Here is a 23,210-nt window from a genome sequence, read left to right as displayed (position 1 = left end):
TCATGAAAAGATCTGGCAGCTTCAGGCTGCAGCCACTGATGTTCGAGTGGAAAGAATAGACGCAAAGCAGACTGTTGTGACTTGTTGTGACGAGCGAGTCATGAATACCAAACATCAGCTGATGCACTGAACACAGGAAATAATTAAATGATCAAAAGTGCTTTTCTTTCATTTTGAGTGTTTGTCAATTTAAGCATTTGGTTCCAGAGCACCCCTGTTTATTAACGACCCAGTATCTACAGTCGAGTCATTTATTTTTAATATATATTCTAAAAACTTCATTTTTATAATAACTCAATAATGATTTAGACATATTTTTAAACATTTAATTTATTTTTCTATTGTCCACAAATAATTACTTTTTCTTCTTTCTTTTTTTGCTCTATTCGTTGATTTTGAATCCAATGCTTCTTCTTCTTCTACAACAAATAAACTGCTTCACTTGTATCATCGTCAAACTTTTAACTCATGTGGCGTCGAATAAATGAACATGAATTTAGAAAAAAACTTTCTTCAAAATAAGATACACTTATATCCACCTTTACAACTTAATTGAAATACACATTGTTTATAAACATTTATTTGATTAAACTATCGAACACGTTTCAAGAGTGGTGGTGGTCACGTGAGCCTGTAACAGTTCAAATCAGTATTTAGCTGCACGTGATCTGTTGATCAGATCATAGATTGAGATCCTTCACTGATGTCATCAGGTAGAACTTTATTGATCCCTCAGGATCTGACAGGATCAGCAACGAACCGTTCTTTCGGCATCTTTTACTCCATGTTGAAACCCCTTCAAAGTCACGTTTCTCTTGCCTTGCCATGCCATTAAGTTCCAAAGTGTTAAAAAAAATGTCATGTTTAAATCAGCAATGATTTTGATATCAAAGTAAAAAACATGATATAAGACTATATATATCTATATATAGATATATAGATATATATCTATTTATATCTATCTATATATCTATATATATATCTATATATATATAGATATATATCTATATATATAGATATATATATAAATATATTAATTGATTAATTAAATTAAATAAAAACATTAAAATATTTTGTTGTATTTTATCTGGCATCATAAGTTTGTCAAGTGTCAGGGAAGCCATCATTATTCTTTGATTAACACGTCAAATACAAGTTGTCTTTCACAAATCAAATTCTTGATCTTTTTATTATATATATTTTGTTATTTTTCTTTTTATTATTATTATTATTATTTTTATTGTTTAAGCGCTTTTTAACCCTGGTCTAAAAAAGCGCTATATAAATACAAATTACTTACTTACTTACAAATATTGACTCATTTCACTTTGAATAATAAGAAATTCTAAATAACCATTTACTTTTGAAACAAAAATGCATTTTCAAAAGTCCACCCATTCTTTTTTTTTAACAAGAAAATGTTTGAACGTATGTTTTTAAAAATATAAGAATAAATATTCCTCTTTTTTATTTGAGTTTGTGGAGAGCAAACTGAGCCACGCATGCGCAGACGCATCCCTCCGAACGCTGCAATGCTCTAACTTCCGGTTCCTCTAAGTCATGTGACCTGCTCTCCGCTGTCATCTCTCTGTCAGTAGCTGTTAGCATCGCCGGCGCAACGAGACACTTTAGCTTCTATTTACCCGAGAAAATGGCAACGCTGGTAGGAAACAGGGCGGTGGACAACGGCCTGGCTGCGGCGGCGAGGACGCACACTCAGGCGGTGACCAGGAACTACATCTCCCAACCCAGACTCAGTAAGTGGTCGTAGCCTGGATCCTGGATGTAGCTGCTAGCTAACGATTTGCTGTGCTGCGTTCAAGGACATACGATTAGTTAGGCTTAAATCGAGTCACGGTTAATGTATTTGTCGGTAAACTGTACCGTGTGTCTCAGACTAGAAATACTGAAACTAAAATATGGATGTGTAATGATCTTCATCCTCTCAGCCATCCAAACGAAGCGCATATCATCTCAAATATTTAAGTACAAAACAGACAGAATACGATATTTGTTTCCATTTATGACTCATTAACCATAAACCAAAAAATGTGTTTATGTTCTTAACGTTTTGAACGACGAGCAGTGAGATGAGTTCATTGAACGCAGCATCACACTTGGCTCGGTTCGGATCACGACTGCAGACAAATCGTCTTATTTGTGCGTATATTTAATTAAAATCAGTTGTTGGTGGAATATAAGATCAATACGTCGTTATTTATGTTCGCTTTTCCTCAAATACAGTTATTATCTGACCATATGTGTGGTGTTCCCTAAAGCTACCATGCTAGCTAGCAGACGCTAACACGTCCCACCGTTACTCGTATTTAAAACACGCTCCCGAACACGATTCAGGTTTTTTTATGTTATAGTTTTCCTCGTGTTTATGAATTAATATTAAGGCTACTACTGTTTCAAACATTATCTTTGCATCGCCTAGTAAATGTTGCGAACGTCGTGGATTAGCAGCTAGCTGACGGTCAGCTGACTGAACCCAAACCCACGAATACAAGCAATAATAAAGAATAATATTAGGTTCGGAAGAGGATGGTGTTATTGTCGTGTTATATGGGTAACCGTGTGTATTCTTCCGTATCGTGACACCGTTTAATCGTATCGTGATTTTGATGTTTGCATCTTTGGCTGAAAGATGACGCTCATGTGACTCGGATCACATGAGCGTCACGTGACGTTCCTTCTTCTTCCTCTTCTGTCTCCACATAGAACTTCTGTTCTTCCTCTCCATAGACATTGAAGCTTAGCAGGGCAAATATTTGTCCTGGTCGAAGGGATGATCTGTAATTTATATATTTTTTTGTGCACACATTGTGTTTGTCTCACTTCCATAGGTCATTATGGGCTGTTTTAATCGAGCCGAAACATATTATAACAAATGCATTGTTGCAAGTGTTGAGCCTTTTTAATTTCATCTCATTAATCAATCATTAAAAAAATAATAATTAAAATTATTTGATGTTCATTTTACTCACCCAATATTACTATAAGTCTCACACTCTTTCTTTTGGGTATTAAAAAGGTGAATAGATGTTTGCATGAGAGTTGATCATAACGTTTTTAGATTAAAAATATTAATTTCTTCGTCTGATCCTTGCAGTTCAACATATAGAGCTTTTTAACACTTGAATATTCCCAACCCTCAAAGTTGAAATCTTCCACTGTCACTTTTTATTCATATCACACTAATTTATCATTTTATAAATATAAAAAAAAGAAAAAAAGTTTGCAATTCACTTTGGATGAAATTGTGTTTTTCACGATACGCATTGAAATTAATATTGAAATTAAGTTCCTGTTTGTCAGTTTCCCAAAATTTATTGAGGAAGCTGAGAAATGTATTCCCTGGTTATTTTCTTATAAAGCTTTCCCGTCATGCAGGATGACCTTCCGATATGAAAGAGATGTTCATAGATAGTTTGTCAACAGAAAATGGGTTCTATTTGCATACATTTATTTTCATTAAATGGCTCATTTACATTTAACTTGTCACAACTGTCATCCATGTAACCCTCTTTGTGAAAAGTATCAACAGCCTTTCCTTTTAGAAAAGAGCGTTTTGAAATTAAACATATTCTAGAGCAGATATATTTTAAAAAAGGTCTTAAATTTAGATTTAATTGTATTCATTCTTAACAGGTTTAGTGTTCAGAAAAAAATTAACTGTTGAAACATTTTTTTTTATTAAATTTAAATTGTAGCTGTAGTAAATGGTGTTGAATGTATTATAATATTATTATTTTTCATTCTTTTCAAGCAGTTTTATTAATTCTTCTGGCGTTAAATCGCCTTATTCATAAAGTTTTGCTCCATTCTTGCTAAAACCAGTCTTATTTCACTATAAAACTGAATTTGTGAATGTTTGTTTATAATATATTTTTCAATTACAGACTTTTATTATACGAGTGCTAATAATACATTTATCTGACCCAACATATTTTAAGAATATTGATTTATTCTCTATGAAATCATTTAATTAAATCATTTAAAAATCAAATCGTGCAACGGGAAAAACGGTCGTCTCTTGAAGGTAATTTCAGGGGACGGTCGTAAATGTCACGGTCCACTATCCACTGAGAACAATGGCTTCTGATTACTTCTTTTCAATCAACGGCGCTTTGATTAGATCGAATCAAGTCCAATGTGAGACTGTTTGCTGAAGGAAGAAAGAAAAAAAAACAGTCTCTTTGTTTGCCATTCTACATAAGGCACAAGCTATCTGGTCCAGGCGTGATTATTTCAAGCCGTTGTTGGCGAGGTCATGTGTCCGTCTTCCTGATGAGATGATTAGAATCAACACGCGGTTGACGGTGTTCCACGGCGTCTCTAAACATGCTGATGATCACGTCTCAGACCGTTGAGTCGGCATGGCGAGGCTTTTTTTTTTTTTTTTCCTCCTTTTGTCCAAGTGTTAGAGACGCAAGTATAGACTAAAAGCCTCTTAGCAAACTAGCAGAAATGACTTAATGGTGCAGGGGCCGTCTGAAAGACGAGCGCGGAGAATGCTTCTTGTGATAAAACCTCGGGTCCTAAACACATCCAGCCACCTTTGTTCGGAAAATTTTGTTGTGGCAAAATGGCTCGCCCCTTTTCTTTCATCAAACACATTTTGAAAAAAGCAGCAGTCCATTCTTGTGATGAAGCAGCAATTTAGAGCCAAATCATTATCTAAAGTAACAGCCAGGAGAGGCCCCTGGCGTCTCCACGCGAACATTTGCTTGTTAACTATATAGTCTTAGCGGAGTTTGTTCGCTATTCTCCAGGAGGGACGGCGAAGACTCGGCTTGTACTGTAGTCTTGTACTGCAGTCTTGGATTTTCCTTTGAAATAGTTATTATTATCACATGTTTACCTTCTCATTCATTTAACAAATATGAGTTTAACGAAGACTTGAATATAACTTGATGGCAAAAGTAGCATTTACTGAATTCAATCCATGTTCATTAAAATTATTATTGTATTATGGATTTAAAACGCTGTTATAATTATTGTTATTTCTAGGGAGTCTTTCTAGACCAGGGTCCCAAAGCGCTTTAACAACCACTAACAATACACAGTTAAAAAATATAATAAAAGATCAAGACATGGATTCATGATAAAAGTTGGTTCTTCTAGTTAAAATAATTGACTTAATCACACTTGGTTGATTTTTATTTTATTTTTAAAGCCTGTCCATTTAAAAAAAAATGAATGACAAGATTAGTTGTATCTCTGGCACGTTTGTAACTTCTATCGGGGTACGTTTGGATTTCCACCGAACTCGGGGTGCCTCGGCCGGGTCGGCCGGGCCGGTGTCAACGCACCCTTAGATCTTACGACGTCTGCGTTTCCCTTCGCCAGAGCGACGTGACACGGCGTCAAGAAAGGCAGCTATTGAGAAGTCACTCAGCGAACACAGCGGGGACGTAAACAAATAAAAAGCGATTTCTCATCAGACCAAGTCTTTTCTTTCAAGAGGCCTTTGTCTCTCTCATGTCAAATGCGACAAAAGCTATTAGCCCACGAAATGGCTGGCCTTTGTTTTAGCACTGCTTTCTGTCATTTAGTGCTATGAAAAGACACGGAGCAAGGCACTATACGTCTTTGTGAGGATTTAATTAATGGTAATAATGTAGTCACGATAAACAAATGTCTCATCTGTCACGAGGAAAGTAATTTTCTATAAAATCAATCTTATTCTTGCGACTCTTCTATTAATCCACATTCTAATTAGGCTTAAGCAGCTAGCTTGTCAGTGGTGGGTGCAAAACTCTCCTCCGTCGTGGGCGTTTGCCATTCTTCTCATGAAAGAAAACTAAAATACTCGGAAGCGGCTGACACCATTTCGCTGTGATGCGCGAGCAGCAGCCGTTTCCTTTGACGACCGTCCGTCGGCGGACCGTGACCGCGAGTGTTTTGAGGAGTGTGTGTTTGTGGCGTGTGTGTTTGTGGCGTGTGTTTGTGGCGTGTCACGGTGGTAGAGCGGCGGTGACCAAGTGAGTCGATGAACCGGAGCTGTTTAAGAAAAACACAACCTCCCCTTTTTTTTTTAATGTGACCACATACTTGCTGAACTCTCCAGATGTTTTCATGGCATTTGAATAGAGATATTCAGTTTAATTTCACAACTAGTGTCTGATACATGTTTGTGAAATTCCACTTTTTTTAGATAAACGGCTGCGTCTAAGCATGTTTACAGTTCTCCCTTGTTTTCTTTGCACACGTACAGCATGTTCAAATATGTTCTGAGAAGCTGCCGTTGGGATCGACAAAAGCTCCTTGTCATTGTTGCCGTTACAAACAAGTGTCTTCAACACAACCACAGAACTCATGATTTCTTTTGTTCTTAAATTAGGGGTGCACCGATCCTCGGATTGAATCCAAAGCTATTAAATAACAACAATAAAGCTGAACATTTTATTTAATTAAAAAAAAACGAAACAACCTTTAAAAGAAAACAAATGACAATCAAAAGTGTTAAATTGAACAAAAACAACTTCATTTATCACTTAAATAATAACATGGTTTTGCAAATTGAAATGGTTGGACGGACGATGTCTGAGTGTTTATTTGTTCATTGAAGTGATTTCTGTTAGTGTTTCCCGTTAAGTTGAAAATTTCCAAATGCTCTTGAACACACCATAGCAATCCTGACGTCATTGAATGCCTCATTTTTGAGAAGAAGCGATGAAGAGAGAGCCAACCTTTTCTCCGAGTCTACCTCATCCACACATTCGTTGTTGTTTAATTTGAAGTAACTAAAAGTTACATCTATGTGTAAACTATACATATAAATGTATTTTACTTATTTTTTTAATTAATCGGCATAGCTTTGTCATTTGTTCGTCCGACCAGAACGAGGTCATAAATGCCTATATCGGTGCGATAAATCGACTCATCGATCAGAACAACTCAAATGTAACTTATGTCCATGTTACATGTATAAAATCATCGACTGCTGTGATTGGTTGGTTAGGAAGCAAAGCACTATGGGTGCTGTTCATATCAACCTTACTGAAAGGGTTGTTGTAAGGGATGGCACCTGATATGTTGATCATATATTCACTCCTTTTATCTTTGTAGAACATAACCCCGGCAATAAACGAGAGACCACTTAGTCTCTGATAAAAGTTGTTTTGAATAAAAATGACAAGTGAACAGGACATGTATAGTTTAGCAGTTGTATAGAGTACATGAATGAACAAGTCCTCATTTAAATGAAGCCAAAATCCAATTTAAGAATAATTATTTTCTACCATGTGTACCTGTATCAGGTTTGCAGGGTCTGGCACTTATCCCAGCTTCATGGGCCGAGGGGCTGGGGGACACCCTGGACAGGACGACGAGACAAACGACCACTTGTACACATTCTAACACCTAAAAACAATTTATAATACTTAATTTACCCCCGTTTTGACTTTTTTACAGTGGGAGGAAACTGGAGTTAACGCACGCAAGCACAGAAAAACCTCCAAACTCCACACAGACTCATGTTTCCTCCCAACGTCAGTCGTTCTGTCACACAGTCGATAATGGAAAGGAAAAGCTGTAGAGAAGGTGCTAGAATTTCCAGAAGATTGAAAGGGTCAGAAAAACATTGAACACGAACCAGAGAATGACGATAAAATAAGACGTCTTGGGACCTCAACTGTTCCTACTTTTGTAAACGTTTGTTTACATTTCCCCAAATGTCATGTACGTTCAGCAACAGAGTAAACACCGGCGAGCTGCTGTTTACTCTGTTGCTTTAACCAAGTCTATTGTTTGTGAGTTGAAACGAGAGAAATCGCCGTTTCATCTCGTGGCGAGCGTCAGCCGTCGAGCTTGTGTGTGTCGTGACGGTGATTCACTCGCACACACACACACACACACACACGTCTGTGCATTGTGTTGCCCGTTTATTTTCACAACCACCGATCCACCCCCCCAACTCTGATGCGGCGCTGACCCCACCCACCGCCCTCAACTCTCCCGGTCCCCCCTGCTTTAAGCTGGGAATAGGAATTGTGTTGGAATGCTCTGTGCTTCTTTTCTCTGGATCCTGAATGGGCTCTTTAGTATTTCACACCAAGGTGTCCTTCAGGGTGCGAGGTCAGGCTAGCAAAACAGCTTCTAGTGGCGGATTAGGACCAATTAACATCTTTGTACACAAAGGCCTCTGGCAGCTGAACGGGCTGCAGGGTGACCCGCTCTGCCGTTGCATGCTCTGCCAAGGGACCGCTGCACTTGAGCTCAAGTAGCAAAAAAAGGGGTGGAGAAAGTTTTCCAAACCTAATGGGAAATGTTGCTACTTCACACTTCATGAACATATCGTCCATTGAGGCGTCGTAATTCTGCAAAAACGAGAGGGCAAGCTCGCCGTTTCAAAATGTCAGCGGCGCGAGAGGGAGACCTTCAGCCGTGAAGGTTTCTCACACGGTTTCCCCCGTCGTCCGACAAACGTCCCGCTAATGCGAGGACATCGCAAAGGCAGCGTTCACAAAAGTATTGAAGGCGTGTGTGATTGTGTTCCCCGGTGCTCTCCACGTTAATTAATCCTTTTCTTTTAATGCACAGTCATGGAGAGTGCAGCGCATCAGCTCGCGAGCCACTTGGGCGCAGCAGATTTTTGCTGTTTGAACACGAAACATTTTTTTAATTCATGAGGATTTTCTCGACACGTCGAGCAATCAAGTAAATGACAACAGAAGAGATACTTAAGAGCACTAAATGGGTTTTTTTCCCCTCTCGCAAAATCCATAATTTTGCACTCGAAAAACTTGACAAAGAAAAATCTCTTGCTTATATTCTGTCGAGTAACTCTTTACGGTATGTGCCGTATAAGCGTTCCAAGGTCTTTTTCTGTAAAAACACATTCATGTCTAATAATATATATTCGGTATTTTATGCTATTAACATGCAGAGGAAATCTACCAGTGTTGTGCTTTCGCGAGTGTGACGTTTCATGACAGAAATTAAAACTATACTACTTTTTCGTCCCCTCGGGTCCAGTTTTCAGAAGAATGAAAAAGAAAATCGCAGTATTTGAAGATGAACCTTGTCTTTATGCCGTCATGATGTTTTTGCAGGAGAAATGTTTGTTTTAAACCAGACTATTCCAATGTCATATTTCCTGATTTATTTGTATTTCTTTGTCTCAAATGCAAACGTAGTCAGTGATTCACGGCACGTACTCTCGCTCTCCACAAAAAACACTATCGTAACATGAAGCGTTTTACAATGGAAACAACCAATGTTTTTTTTTAAATTATAACAATAATTGAAGATCCTTTTTTCAATGTGTTCATTCTATAAGCACAGTTTCAAAAGCACTGGTTCGGCAACAACGTTGAATCAAAACTATAATATATTCACCTCTATTTCTCGGTGTAAAACCATGTCCACCAACCGTTCCAATACACTCCTCATCCCTCCGTAAGTTAATGTTTTCCTCCGGACCGTCACCGAATGAGTAGATAATATGTTGAACGCTGCATGTTTGTGTGCACCTCTCGGTGTTGACGTCTCAGTTGCCCGGATAAATGAAGGAAAGTAGTTCCTTCGTCTTTCTTCAAATTACGTTCACCACTTCGCCGTCACATTTTCCGTATCTTCCATTAAGACGCGGTGGACTTATGGATTTCTAAGAGGTTTCTGTATAATTACGGAGCCCAATTTTCCCACATCATTATTATAATCAGGCCTCAGTAAATAGCCATATGTATCTCTTTTGAGATCTGCTGGCAATTTGTAGGCTAAGTGTAGCTATTATGTGCTTTTTATAAACATAGCCAACACAGACAATTTGCCTTTTTTTCGAAGCGAGAAAGGTTGGACCATTAAAAAAAAAAAAAAAAATAGAAGAATGTCTTGAACATTTTCTGGAATTCGTATTAAAAGCATCCGCGAAATTAGTTGCATTGTATCTTTTGAAATATTCCCGTTAATGTCCGAAGACGGAGATTCGACCCTGTTGGAATATTGTTGTGCGCAGTCATTTAAAAATTCGACTCATTTTAAATAAGAACGTTTCATCTCCTTGTATTTTTTCCCATACAAGTATGATGAAGGCAAATTTTACGAGACGGAAATATTTGTATTGCCCCCGTAAATCTTCTCTTGTGGATTTCTCTGTGATGCCCGAAGATCAACCTTCTAATACTGGTCCCATTGACTCTAAAAAATAAAACAAAATCCACATGTTTCAGAAGTGAAATGTATTAATTATGTGCATCGTTTCTTTCTTTGCCCTTTTTTACGCAACATTTCAGGGGTTCTAGACGAGTTTCTACCATATTTATTAACTAGTCTATCTTAATTAATCACCAGATCATTTAATTGTTCACTTGGCTGACTGGGGGTGTTGTTGGGGGCTCATAGATTTGGGCACGTGTGCACTGGCCCCAGAAAGACCCCCTGTGTTGAAGCGCAACTGATCACACTAATCAATAAAAACGTTTGAATAATACAAATATAAATAGAAGGAAAAAAGTAGTAAAAATAAAATAAATAAACTGGACAGAACGAAATCTATGTTATTTTTGACTGTAACTTAATGTTAATGATGATAATTCAAGTTTAATTATGTATATCCAGCAGTGCAGCACTTAAATGAAAAGCATTAATACAGTATTATTAAAAAATAATAATCTATATAGGGTCCAGAAAATAAGTGGCATCTTTCACCTGATGGTCGACCTGTCGCACACGGTTTACTCGTGTACCATCAGCGTTTATGATCCGCAAACGTCTTCCTCACGTTTTCCCATTTTTGTCGAGTCGTGTCATCGTAGCCGGTGCGGCATGAGATTTGGCGGGCGACATTTGTTGCTACCCCTACACCCCCCGGAGCGCCTGGCAGAACAAGGTCTCGTGGCCAAAGTAAATGCAAACTTGAGTCATTCACCTGGCACGGTGGGCTCCGAGGGAAGAACTGAGATAAAGGCTGTTTGGAGTAAAATGCATTTGCTTTTGGAGAGGAATATTCAATTTTACTATCTGTGGTGCCCTTGGTTTTTATTGTCACACTTGAGCCGTCTTTTCTCTTGCTCTCTCAGCGCCCCCCCCCCCTCCTCCCGTCTCCTCCCACTCAGCCTCGACACACACACACACACACACACACACACACACACACACAGCTTGTCTGGCTAATAGAGGCTGAGATGCAGGTGTGTGTGTGTGTGTGTGTGTGTGTGGGAAATGGCTGCAAAACTGTAGCACATTGACAGATTATTTTGTTGGCCCCGGCCTAATTAGTGGCATAGTGGGTGCACCCTGCTAAGCTTTAGTGCTTTCTCCTCGCACCAGTCCGCTCTAATTCCCTCGCACCTTTGATATGGGCCCAGAGATTGACGGTTCGCACATAAAGACGGCGTTGGGATACCAGAGAGCAGACAATGGCGCCACCTTCAGTTACCCCCCCCCCCACACACCCGGGCCGTCCCGCTGCTTTACATTGTGGCCTCAGGTTTTTTGCAGATGTGCTGCCGGCGAGAGGAAGTGTCTGTCTGGTCGAGTATCACACGACCTGAACCAGCAGACCTTCGTTTGCCACTTAGAATAACTTGTCAAATGAATCAGGTATATTAAAAAAGAAAAAAAAAAGATGCAACAGAGTAACACTAAAAAAAAAAGATCAATTGAATTTATAAATGGGTTATTTGAGTGTAAAAAAACAATCTTTATAATCAAATTGTTAATAAATAAATTAAATTAAATTTCAATGTTGTATTTTTGAAGTGAACAGTAGTTTAAAAGAAAAAGTAGTCGCCTTTAAATTATACTGACATGAATTTGTCGTCTTTTATTCGCTGTGATAAATATATATATATATATATATATATATAAACATTAAGTTGAAATGTAGAGCAACTGTATTCAATTGAAAAATGAGTAGGTCCACATTTATGATGGCAGTATTTATGAATTTTAAATTAGATTATTTAGATTTATTTTACATGGGGGGGGGGGGGTCGTAGTATTAAAAACATTTTAAAGAATGGTAAGAATACTAGAATGATATGTACGTGATGAGAAATAAACTGTTGTTTATAAAAATAAAAAAAAAGATGAATATATTTTTTAATTTACACATTTTTATAAATCAGAACGATCATGATTTATATGTTTTATTTTCACTTTATGTCTTCCACCTACATCTGTCAAAGTGAATTGATTTCATGTGATAATTTGTTACTTGGATGCAGTAAAATCTTTAGCAATATTTATCTTTTCACTCGATCCAGTTGCAGAACGAAGCGACCACAGCTTCTGTGTCGACAGGATGAGCAGAAGTCGTTCTTGGGCGACGGGCGCCGCCGTCTGCGGCGTGTTATGTTTGGCGAGTTAGTGTTAGAGTAGAATCTTCTGCCGTTATTATGGTTTAATGTGATAAAAGGCTGTCGGCCATTTCCACCCGCCGTCCTCGCCGCTGACCCCCCTCACTTAGCACCTGTTATTGAAAGGCTGGTCGCTCACCTCGGCTCCGTGTAATTGTGCTCGCCGTGCATAAACAAGAAAATTTCATGCATTTGTTTCTTGACATTTGCCTGCCGATGACATTTGGGCTGGAAGTGCAGGAAGCTGCTTAAGTCTCTTTAGCAAAAGGTCAGCCGGTGATTAAGTATACAAGTGTACACTTGTCATGTCGATTGGTGGCTTTCAGCCGCCGGAGGAAATGCGAGCAGTTGCTCTGGTAATCCGAGTGTCCTGAAGCGAATGTAAAAACATAATCTCTTGTGTTTCAGCTTATTCCACCGTGTCCGGTGTGAATGGACCGCTGGTGATTCTGGACAATGTGAAGGTGAGACTTTTCTTCTTCTTCTTCTACTGGGATGTTACTGTGTTCGCTCTGGTCAAGACTTTTTTTCTCTCTAGTTCCCGAGGTACGCCGAGATCGTCCACCTGACACTTCCTGATGGCACCAAGAGGAGCGGTCAGGTCCTGGAGGTGATCGGCAGCAAAGCCGTGGTCCAGGTGTGTTCATTGTTACGAGTTCAGTGAGAAGATAAAACTGTTATTTACCGCATCAAATGTATAAATACCAGATGGGGGAAAAAAAAAAGCTTTTATTTTTCAACATAAAGTTCCGTATAGAAGTGCAGTTGCACATTTAACTGATTAAATTAAATCTTGAATTATTGTGTTTACATGCACAATTAGAAAATAGACATTAAAGAGCATCTAATGTCAAAACTCAACTCTTGTGACTCACATGTTTCAAACATTAATGTCTTCTTCTCCAAGATGCAGTAAGTCCCTCATCATGACCATGTTTTCAACTTATTACTCTATAAAGTTGCTCTGAAATCTTGGCGAACGAGAGGTTATGAGAGCGGAGTCTAATATGATGTAACAATGGCTTCACTCCTCCTCCAGCCAGCTGTAATCACATCCACTTTGTTTATAAAACGAGTCCCTTGGAGGTGGAGAATTCAAGGATTGATGACATGTGGTGACAAAACAATCACCGCAGAGTGGGTGTGGTTATGGTGAACAAGATGTCATCTCCAGAAAAAGTGTATTCAGTGGGCGGGGCCTAAGATAATTTTCTAATGTCAATATTTCAATGAAAATAGAGTTTTATACAAACACACACTGATGATACAATAGAGTCACACATCTATTTAAGACACACTAACACATTAGTTGAACTTCAATGAAGAAACGTAGAAGAAAATTCTGTTCCTGAGGGTTTTATTATTATTTTATAACCACTGTTTCCCTCTTCACTGTCAGTAACATGTCTCTTCATGTTCCTCTCGTTCTGTCGCGTCCAGGTGTTTGAGGGAACATCTGGCATCGACGCCAAGAAGACGGCCTGCGAGTTCACAGGCGACATCCTGAGGACGCCGGTGTCTGAGGACATGCTGGGTAAGACAAACGCTCGTCGCGCGAGATGGAAATTAATGAGGCTAATTAGACCTTCATCAGTCCATTCACCGCGCCGTGGTTAGAAAACATTCCATCCCGGCGAGTTGAAGGTAATTCGCAAATGGTGCTCGACGAATTCTCGCTCTTCATCCACTCAATGAGCAGCGAGCCCGGGGCGAACCTTTCCTCCTCGCTTTCCTGGATATTCTTTAGCGTCATTAGGTGCGATTAGCGCGAGGTCACTCGTATCCGAGTCTCGGCCTGAAGTAAACATGCCTTTTGTTTCTGAAGTATCATTAATCACATCCGTGGATTTCCCGATCGCTTTTACTCGCCGCGCGCAGACTCTCCACCGGAGGCGTGTTCGGCAGGTTTAGAGCGTGATACGGAGCAGATTAGATCCCGTGTGTCGTCGGGAATTTCATTTAAACGTCTTGAATTTGAGCCGAAGTGCAGGTACATCCATCAAATGACGCGTTCCTCTCTTTCAGGACGAGTGTTCAACGGATCCGGAAAACCCATTGACCGTGGACCCAGCGTCCTGGCGGAGGACTACCTGGACATCATGGGTACCCCTCGATAACCTCTCCTCTGTCTAAAGCTGCCCCTTTTTTTTTTTTATTCCTTTTTATTCCTTTGTGAGAGCCCCTGAGGGACAAAAGAACTTGTTCCACTAAATGCTCGTGAGACGTCCAAGGCTGCACACTGACCCCCTCGTCCAAAACATTTTCATTTCAACGCACAGACGCACACAGAGGCCTGAATGTGGGGGTTTTTAATCAAGCAGTATGATTGACGGGTCAGAATTTAAACTTGGGTAGAAATAAGGATTTAAGGTTCTGATCCTGCAGCAGACCGTCACCATCACAGTGAACTGCAGTGACCATGTAAGACTGAATCGTGGTAGAATCAATGATCGGTGCATCTGTGGAGAAGGTGGAGTCTGTAACGTGTACATTAACTTTTAATTTAAAGGTCACATAGAGCTTCAGTATCGTGGAAGCTTCACCTCAATAGACAGTAACTTAGAAGATTTATTGAAGAATGAGGATCAGGGAAATGAGACACGACTCCAGCAGGTGTGGAACAAAGGGAAGGTTCACAGGTATCTTGATCATCTGCAGGATAACATGACCTCCGAGGAAGTCAAGTGCCTTTCACTCCTCTCAGCGAGACGTCCCCGAGGCCTCAAGTCTGCAGGGACTCAATGACAGATCTTTGGACTTAGAAAGTGATCAAGCGTCTTCTTTTCCTTTTTTCACATCTTCTTTTCTTCACATGTCAACATGAGCAGAGAAGATCTGCAGTGACGATGTAAAACTGAGAAGTGGTAGAATCAATAATCTTTTTTCTTTTCTTTTCTTCTGTTCAGGTCAGCCCATCAACCCTCAGTGTCGTATCTACCCCGAGGAGATGATCCAGACCGGCATCTCCGCCATCGACGGCATGAACAGCATCGCCAGAGGACAGAAGATCCCCATCTTCTCCGCTGCAGGGTTACCCCACAACGAGGTGAGACGCCCCATCAGTGACGCACAAACCTCCGCTCTGGTTTTATTTCTTTAAAGCAGCAGGACGAAATATGTCGTTTCTGTAAACTGATGCTAAATCTAATGACTCATCAGTTTCTTGAAGCTCGATACTGTATCGACATCAACTTTTTTTAAATTCATAATTAACATGCAAGTATTTATTTATGTTGCTATTAAACTTTCGGCCACTAGATGACAGCAGTCATTATGTCCTTCTTGGCAAAGCTATAGTTCAATCCCGGCGATGACTGAGGACGAGAGGATACAGTCGACTCCAGCAGCTTTTAAAGCTGATGTTCGGGCATAGTTTGGTTTTGGAAACGAATGAAAGCAGTTACGACTTCAAGACTTTTGCCAACAGACCCTCCGTGTCACTATAGATACTCACTTTACACTCCTTGCTGTTTAATTTGTACAAAGGATAATTTAAAGTTTAATCTTTTGGTTTAGTCGCCAGTCAACTTGTTGGGTTTCTCACTGAGCACCAGTTTCCAAGATGACTCGAGGTTTCTCGTTTTAAACGAACGCCACGATCTCAAGACGATATTTGCGTCGTTCTTTTGCAACGATGGAAACATGGAACGACGATGAGTCAGATCGACTTCCTTCATTTGAAGCATTCTTCCTCTTTCAAGTCCTGCCACAATACAAGTGCATACAGAGAAGAGGATCTTAAGCACGTGAACATCTTTGGAAAAAAAGGCTTCATTTAATCATCGAGCACAGAATACCTCTTCTAAAGACACCTATAGTTGAAGTTCATTGTGACGGTGGAGCTTTCACGCCGTCTTCCTGCGTCTGTTTCCTCCTTTGTGTTTCTCAACGATGCCGAATCCTGCATCAATGGAGGCTGAACTCGAATATCAGGTCATGTTAGTAGAGAAATTGTGTTTTTACGTTCAACTAAATGTATGACTGTATCGTTGACTGACGACAAAGGAGTGACTTTTGTCTATGAGAAAACAAAAGGCTTCACGTGATGTTGGTTTTCTCTCCAGCTTTCAAGTCGGAATTGGGAAGAAAACGTTGACCCTCCTTTTATGATTTTCTCTCCTGCGCAAATAGTTTCTGTAGCACCTTGACATCAGTTTGGTTGAGTTTATTCGCTTTTTAATAGAAGCCTTCTTTAACACAGTTTAAATCTATTTCTTTTCAATTCTTTATAAATGTTTAATACAAGTCTGAACCTTTATACAGATTCCAGGGTTCTAAAAATGTGTTGCATACATGAGTCTGAAGAATATGAGATGTGTCTGAGATTAACATGAACATTATCAATCAATCTTCCGTCATACATGATGGTTTTCAGTCACACAGTTCGTTGCAAATACGTCAAAAATGTCAAAAACTTACCGTTGAACACACTGCCCCCTGGTGTCCACTGGATGCGTTTTACTTCCCGGCACTGTCGGCTAAAGCGACTTCTGAATAATGTATGTTTTATTTTAGCTAAACATTATTTTGTAACTTTGCTCCACTTAATGAATAAGTCACAACACGGACCCAGTCAAGCCGCTTAAGCTTCACGTTGACTATTCAAACTCGAATTGATTCTGGTACCGTGAGAGGAACCAGAGCTGGACACGATGAAGGTCCGTTTTTTCCCCCAACAACCCACTCGTCCTGTGTGGAAAAACCTGTCCGTTTCATCAAGCGGGTGTCACAGAGGTCACTCATGCGGTGTCCCCCGTCCATGGACCGGGTGCCTCAGCGAGGGTGCACGCAGGGGTCAGACCAGGATCAGCAGAACTCGCTGGTACATTAAGTGATAAGCGTGAAATTCCAAAGAGTCCAGCGACGATATTCTACAAAGCCCCTAAAGTGACATGCGTTTGTATTTATGGAAGCCAGGGAGGTCATTCACCTTTGACCCAGAGGAGGCACAAAGGTTAAAGTTATTTGTACATATTTTGGTTTTGAAACAAATGAAAACAGTTACGACGAAGAGTCATGTGGTCTGAGAGTCAAGTACCAGAACATTACAAAACACGATATTGCAATATATTGTATTGTTTCGTATTGAATCACCAGGTTGGTGGACGTCTCATTTCGATGTTTTAATGCCGACTCATCGAATACATCTGTGCGTCAAATTCACGTCGTCCTCTTGTGTCCCTCAGATCGCAGCCCAGATCTGTCGGCAGGCCGGCCTGGTGCAGAAGTCCAAGGACGTGATGGACTACAGCTCCGACAACTTCGCCATCGTCTTCGCAGCCATGGGGGTAAGCGGCAGTGTTTTGTTTCTCTTCGCCTCCGCTCGCTTCTATCCGCTCACATCTGTGTCGCTAATCCCCCTCTTAACCCTGCCGTGACACCCCGGGTCTCTCCCCCGCCCCGTGCCGTCTTGTTTTTCAGCAGGTGATTTAACCTTTAAGTCCTCATTGTTTCCGGTGAACCTGCGAGCAAGTAGACACGTTACTAATTCAACAGACTCTTAACACCGTCGCGCCCGCTGTATCAAATTCTCCACCTCCTCAGCTGCGCCTCCTGTCCGCCGCGACGCCTCGATTGTTGCGCCGTGACCTCCTCGCACACAAACACGCACACCTCTTAAACGCCTCCCTGCCTCCCGCCTTCTGCACCCATTCACACCCCATTGTGGGGGATTGAGGCGTCGGGTCGGGAAGAATTTCTACAAATCAATTCTTCATTATGCATCTCGCGACGAGGACAGAAGTCACGGGAACGTCGGCGCTCGCTTTAAGTCGTTATTCCTGCTTTGATTTTTGTCTTTATTCTTTAATTCTTTAAATGGAGCTTAAAGTAAGATTGAGTCTTTTTAGTGTTACTCTCTTCCTTGACTCGAGTCATGCTTGTGTGTGTGTGTGTGTGTGTGTGTGTGAGGTGCACAAACGTCTTCGATGCCATTGTTCGTCACATCCACGGCTTCTCTGAGCCGAGAGCCCTTTTTTATTCCACTTTGTAAGAAAAGAAAACACCTTCAACTTTGTCTCCCACTTCCATACGGGAGCAACAACGACGTCCTCCGTGTAAACTCTTAATCAGATGTAAATGTGAACTCGCCGACCCCTGAAAACATTTTAAGTCTGCCCTCTCTGCATCTTGATGTGGCTCCTGTCGCTCCGGAGCTGAGGAGGAAAAAAGCGTGAGAGACCCTCAGGGTTTTCTTGACTTGGATCCACTTATAGATGATGTTGTTCAGCAGATGTAGACGTGCGCTTTGTTTGATTTAAATCACACATGTCATCCGACTGTGGTGTCAGCAGATCAATCTTAACGTTCAGCGACAATATACGTGTTTCTGGATACAAGAAAACACAATGAGTTATGAGAAGTTATAGTAGTTATTTGTTGATGTACATTGATAACAGTATGTTGTCAACTTCACAGCACGACATTTTTGTTGTTAGCTTAGCATTAATAGCATTGCTGCTCGTCTTTATCCTCTAGTTATTTTATTTTTGAACTGTACCCCAAAGTTCATCAGTTCCTAAGTGGGTGTTAAGGGCTTCATCGCAACGTTGTAAAATATTGGTTAATGTAACGTTTGTTCACGACTTCTTGTGGCTCATTTTTTTTCAATGCTTTTCAATGAGGTGTAGATTTTCGTTAACTGAGATTAAGTTCAAGTACAACCCTTTAGACGGGTGGTCCCCAAACTGTAGGCTGTATACAGCCCGCCTCCACATTTAGCCCCTTGAACAACGCATTTTGATTTTATTTATCCAAATACAGTGTGTGACCAAAAATCTTTAGGGGGTAAATCATTTTTTCAAGATGCTAGGCTGTATGTTTTTGTTGTTATATTCTCCACCTGCCTGCGTTTTTTGTTGCCCTTCGAAGAAGTTCTGGTTTGAAAGAATCAAGGTCTGGTTTGTCAAAAAAAAAAAAGGGTTATTTGACCCTGGGCCCCCATCAGAGAAGGGATGAGTCACATGGCCATTTGGGGTCCCCTGGTTTAGAGTGAAGCTTCTGTGTCTCACATTCCAAAATAGATCATCTGAACATGTATTTTCTGCCGTCGCTCATCTCTTGCTCTCTCAGGTCAACATGGAGACGGCTCGTTTCTTCAAGTCCGACTTCGAGGAGAACGGTTCCATGGACAACGTGTGCCTCTTCCTGAACCTGGCCAACGACCCCACGTAAGTCCAGGGACGCGTCCGTCCGCTCCTCGCTGATGATTGAACATCTTGACCGAACCTGACTGACCCACAGGATCGAACGCATCATCACTCCGCGCCTGGCTCTGACCACCGCCGAGTACCTGGCCTACCAGTGCGAGAAGCACGTGCTGGTCATCCTGACCGACATGAGCTCCTACGCCGAGGCTCTGAGAGAGGTGAGTCAACCAGGTTCACCTCCTTCGAAAAACTCTAGAAACGACTCGTGACAAGAGAACGGATCAGAACCTCAGTGCTTCACCGAGTGTTGTTGTCTCGGCTTCAGGAGCTTTTTCTCTGAAGAATTGTCTTCATGTGTTGACAGTGTTGACAATGTGTCCTTCACTTTCCGGGCGAATACCTGAACTTCATTATCGGCACAAGGAAGTGGCCCCTCCCCCTCGCGACACCTCGCCGGCCTCCTTTCTGCGAGCGGCGCCGAGTCAGGCCCTCGTCCTCCTCCTTTATCTCCGCGTAATCATCTTTTTCATTCTGCTCGGCTCTCAATAAACCGCCGGCATAATGCGGGCGTGTAAACGCGCCCGTGCTCGTGCGCTCTCCTGCGCCGCCGCCGCCGCTCGTAGCCTTGGCCCGTCAGCACGCCGCCGCAGTCAAGGTCGAGTTTTACATTGAATCCACGGATCACAAGTGCCGAGCCGCTCGTCAACCTCTCGGTCGGAGTGAAAGGCAGGAATGTCGTCGGGATTCAATCGACTCGGGGGGTGAACAAGTATCTGGGCACTCGTGTCGTGGCTTCGGTTTGCAACCTGCTGTTTGCCTCTTCGGAGAAACCAAAAGTCTCGACGTCGCGTACGACGCCGTCGGTCCGATCGGAGAATAAATTTGAATTCATCAACGCAGGACGTTTAAAGGAACGAGGACGGAATTTTCTTCCAAAAACCTTTGCGACAGCAGGTGGACTTGACTTGTTGATTTGTGGGTCGATGGTAAAGGTATATATTGACGATATATTGTGATACTGTAGCAACAAGGATACATTTGTGCTATTGTCGAGTACTTTGGACATATTTAAAAAAAACAAACAAATAAAGGCAAAGCGTTGGCTTTAAAAGCTGAAAGGAGTATCCTCTCGTCCTCAGTCATCGTTGGGATCTTGCGGGATTTCATTCTGTCTTTAGCTGCGAAGGATGTAATGCCTGCTGCCCTCTAGTGGCCAGAAGCCTTGAAATATTTGTTAATTGTAAATAAAAACTAAATAGTGCTGTAAAATATTGATACGCTATCATGAAAATAAATACTGCAGTATATAAGTGTATCAATATTAGATTAAAACCCTAAACATTCTTCTGGTTGTAATCTTTAACCTGTTAAGAGGCTGATTTTAGTTTCTTTTTGGATTTACTAGAAAATATACACAAGCTCCGCCCCCTTAGAGAGAATCTTAAACCACGCCCACTCTGCTGTGATTGGTCCACGTTCAGTGTCGATTTATCTAAATCCTGACCGTCCTCTACAGTTGCCGTCGACAAGTTAGTGACCAGGTTACTAGTTGTGTTGAAGAAATCATAACATCAACCGACACCATAAACAAATGTCGATCACATGACGTCGTGCTGAAAATCTTCATGTGACGTCATCGTCTCGCCCTCCTTCACTCCAGGTGTCCGCCGCCCGAGAGGAGGTCCCGGGTCGTCGAGGCTTCCCCGGCTACATGTACACCGACCTGGCCACCATCTACGAGCGCGCCGGCCGCGTGGAGGGCAGGAACGGATCCATCACCCAGATCCCCATCCTCACCATGCCCAACGACGGTGAGCAGAACCGCAGTCGTCGGGCCCGTAATGGTGTCCGGGTGCTTGAACCGTCACGGCGGGGGCAGACATTTTTCTTTTTTTTTGATGCCGTCAGTTGCCGTGGTAACGCCTAAGAAGAGCCCCTCATGCGGCCTTATTACGGCGCCGGGGGGGGGGGGGAGCTCACAGACTGGATCTTGTTTAAGCAGTTTGTTTAACCGACTGGTTCTGACCGACAGACATCACTCATCCCATCCCTGATCTGACGGGTTACATCACGGAGGGGCAGGTGTACGTGGACCGGCAGCTGCACAACAGACAGGTAATCGTGGGACCAAATCAGAGGCAACATCAGTGTCAACAAGCGTCACATCTCCTCCTCCGTCACAGATCTACCCCCCCATCAACGTGCTGCCCTCCCTGTCCCGTCTCATGAAGTCGGCCATCGGCGAGGGCATGACCAGGAAGGACCACGCCGACGTGTCCAACCAGCTGGTGAGTAGACGCGAGGTCGGCGAGCGAGCGCTTCGATGGTGACCCTGGTTCCTCTTCGGTTCCTCCTCCAGTACGCCTGCTACGCCATCGGCAAGGACGTCCAGGCCATGAAGGCGGTGGTGGGAGAAGAAGCTCTGACCTCCGACGATCTGCTCTACCTCGAGTTCCTGCAGAAGTTTGAGAAGAACTTCATCGCCCAGGGTGAGACGGAACATCTTTAGGATGTAGTCTCGAACCAGGCGTGGACCCGGTAGAACCTCACACCCCCTGTTCTGTCCTCAGGTCCGTACGACAACAGGACCGTGTACGAGACCCTGGACATCGGCTGGCAGCTGCTCCGAATCTTCCCCAAGGAGATGCTGAAGAGGATTCCTCAGAGCACCCTGGCAGAGTTCTACCCCCGCGAGTCCGGAGCCCGCCACTGAGGGGCGCCGTGGATCCCGTCTCTCCCGACCCCCTTGTAGATGTACTGTAGTGTGTCTGTGTCCACGTCGTGTGAATAAATCTGTGCTTGTAACTTTGATCATGAAGAAGTGAACATATCCACCACGTCGTCTCTTATTGCTGGATCCCCTAAATTATTGGAACCCACCAGAGTTCAGGCCCGCTTCAGTCTGGATCATGTGACTGAGCTGAACTTCAGAGCCCCCCCTCCCCCCCTTCCCTCCTTACCTGGAAAGAGTTCAGTGATGTTTACATTATTTTGTGTTTTGTTGATTTGTGCTGCAAATATATATATAACGTAAATGACGACACATTCCTCGGACGACGTCTCTGTTGTGCAACTTCATGATTTTGTGACTTTTGTGTCCGGAAATATTAAATTATATGAGAATCTGTCGAGTGTCTGCGAGTGTCTTGATGAGCAAAGGGATCACCGGTGAAGACGGCGCCTCCTGTAGAAGCTTCAGGAGCGATACACAAGGAAAACACACACAAACTGACTTTAAAAGCACAGTTTCTGAATGAATTGTTACATTTTAAACTACTCTGAGGCAGATTTAGTAACGAGAGTTAATCCAGTATAAACGATTTCAAAGAACAAATGCTTTAGCATTAAACTATAAAATACACAAACTAAAAGGTTAATTGATTAAAGTGTGACTTAAATAGATGTGTGACTCTATTGTATCATCAGTGTGTGTTTGTACAAAACTTTTAACTAAAATATTGTCATTTAGAAAGTTATCTTAAGCTCCGCCCACTGAAAACACTGTTTTTCTGGAGATTAAATCTTGTTGACCATAACCACGCCCACTCTGCTGTGATTGGACAAGCATGGAGGTTTGTCACTGCGCGTCATCAATCCCTGAACCACCTCCGAGGGACTCGTTGTTTAAATAAAGCGGGCGTGATTACAACTGAATGAGGAGTGAAGCCATTATTACGTCATAATGAACTCCGCTCTCGTAACCTCTTGTTCGCCGAGATTTCAGAGCAGAGAGGAAGACTTCAACATTTGA

The 23,210-nt window shown here is 42.0% G+C and overlaps 1 protein-coding gene across 1 annotated transcript; it reads left to right on the top strand.

Moving 5' to 3' along the window:
• Positions 1 to 1,563: 1,563 nt before the first annotated feature.
• On the top strand, positions 1,564 to 22,587 carry atp6v1ba (ATPase, H+ transporting, lysosomal, V1 subunit B, member a). The gene is made up of 14 exons (XM_087802461.1): positions 1,564 to 1,757; positions 12,720 to 12,775; positions 12,850 to 12,948; positions 13,752 to 13,845; positions 14,337 to 14,414; positions 15,218 to 15,357; positions 17,498 to 17,599; positions 19,383 to 19,480; positions 19,554 to 19,677; positions 21,120 to 21,270; positions 21,492 to 21,574; positions 21,643 to 21,747; positions 21,819 to 21,948; positions 22,030 to 22,587. The coding sequence occupies exons 1-14, from the start codon at positions 1,652 to 1,654 to the stop codon at positions 22,170 to 22,172; spliced, it is 1,509 nt and encodes a 502-aa protein (XP_087658587.1). The 5' UTR covers positions 1,564 to 1,651; the 3' UTR covers positions 22,173 to 22,587.
• Positions 22,588 to 23,210: the final 623 nt, after the last annotated feature.

The sequence above is a fragment of the Callionymus lyra genome, chromosome 11, assembly GCF_982586985.1.
Source record: "Callionymus lyra chromosome 11, fCalLyr1.hap1.1, whole genome shotgun sequence".
NCBI lineage: Eukaryota > Metazoa > Chordata > Actinopteri > Syngnathiformes > Callionymidae > Callionymus > Callionymus lyra.
This window is presented reverse-complemented; position numbering and strand designations above follow the sequence as displayed.

Coding starts and splice junctions, on each gene's coding strand:
- atp6v1ba (XM_087802461.1), top strand. CDS start 1,652: ATGGCAACGCTGGTAGGAAACAGGGCGGTGGACAACGGCCTGGCTGCG. Junction 1,758..12,719: donor CATCTCCCAACCCAGACTCA/GTAAGTGGTCGT, acceptor CTTGTGTTTCAG/CTTATTCCACCGTGTCCGGT. Junction 21,271..21,491: donor CCTCACCATGCCCAACGACG/GTGAGCAGAACC, acceptor TCTGACCGACAG/ACATCACTCATCCCATCCCT.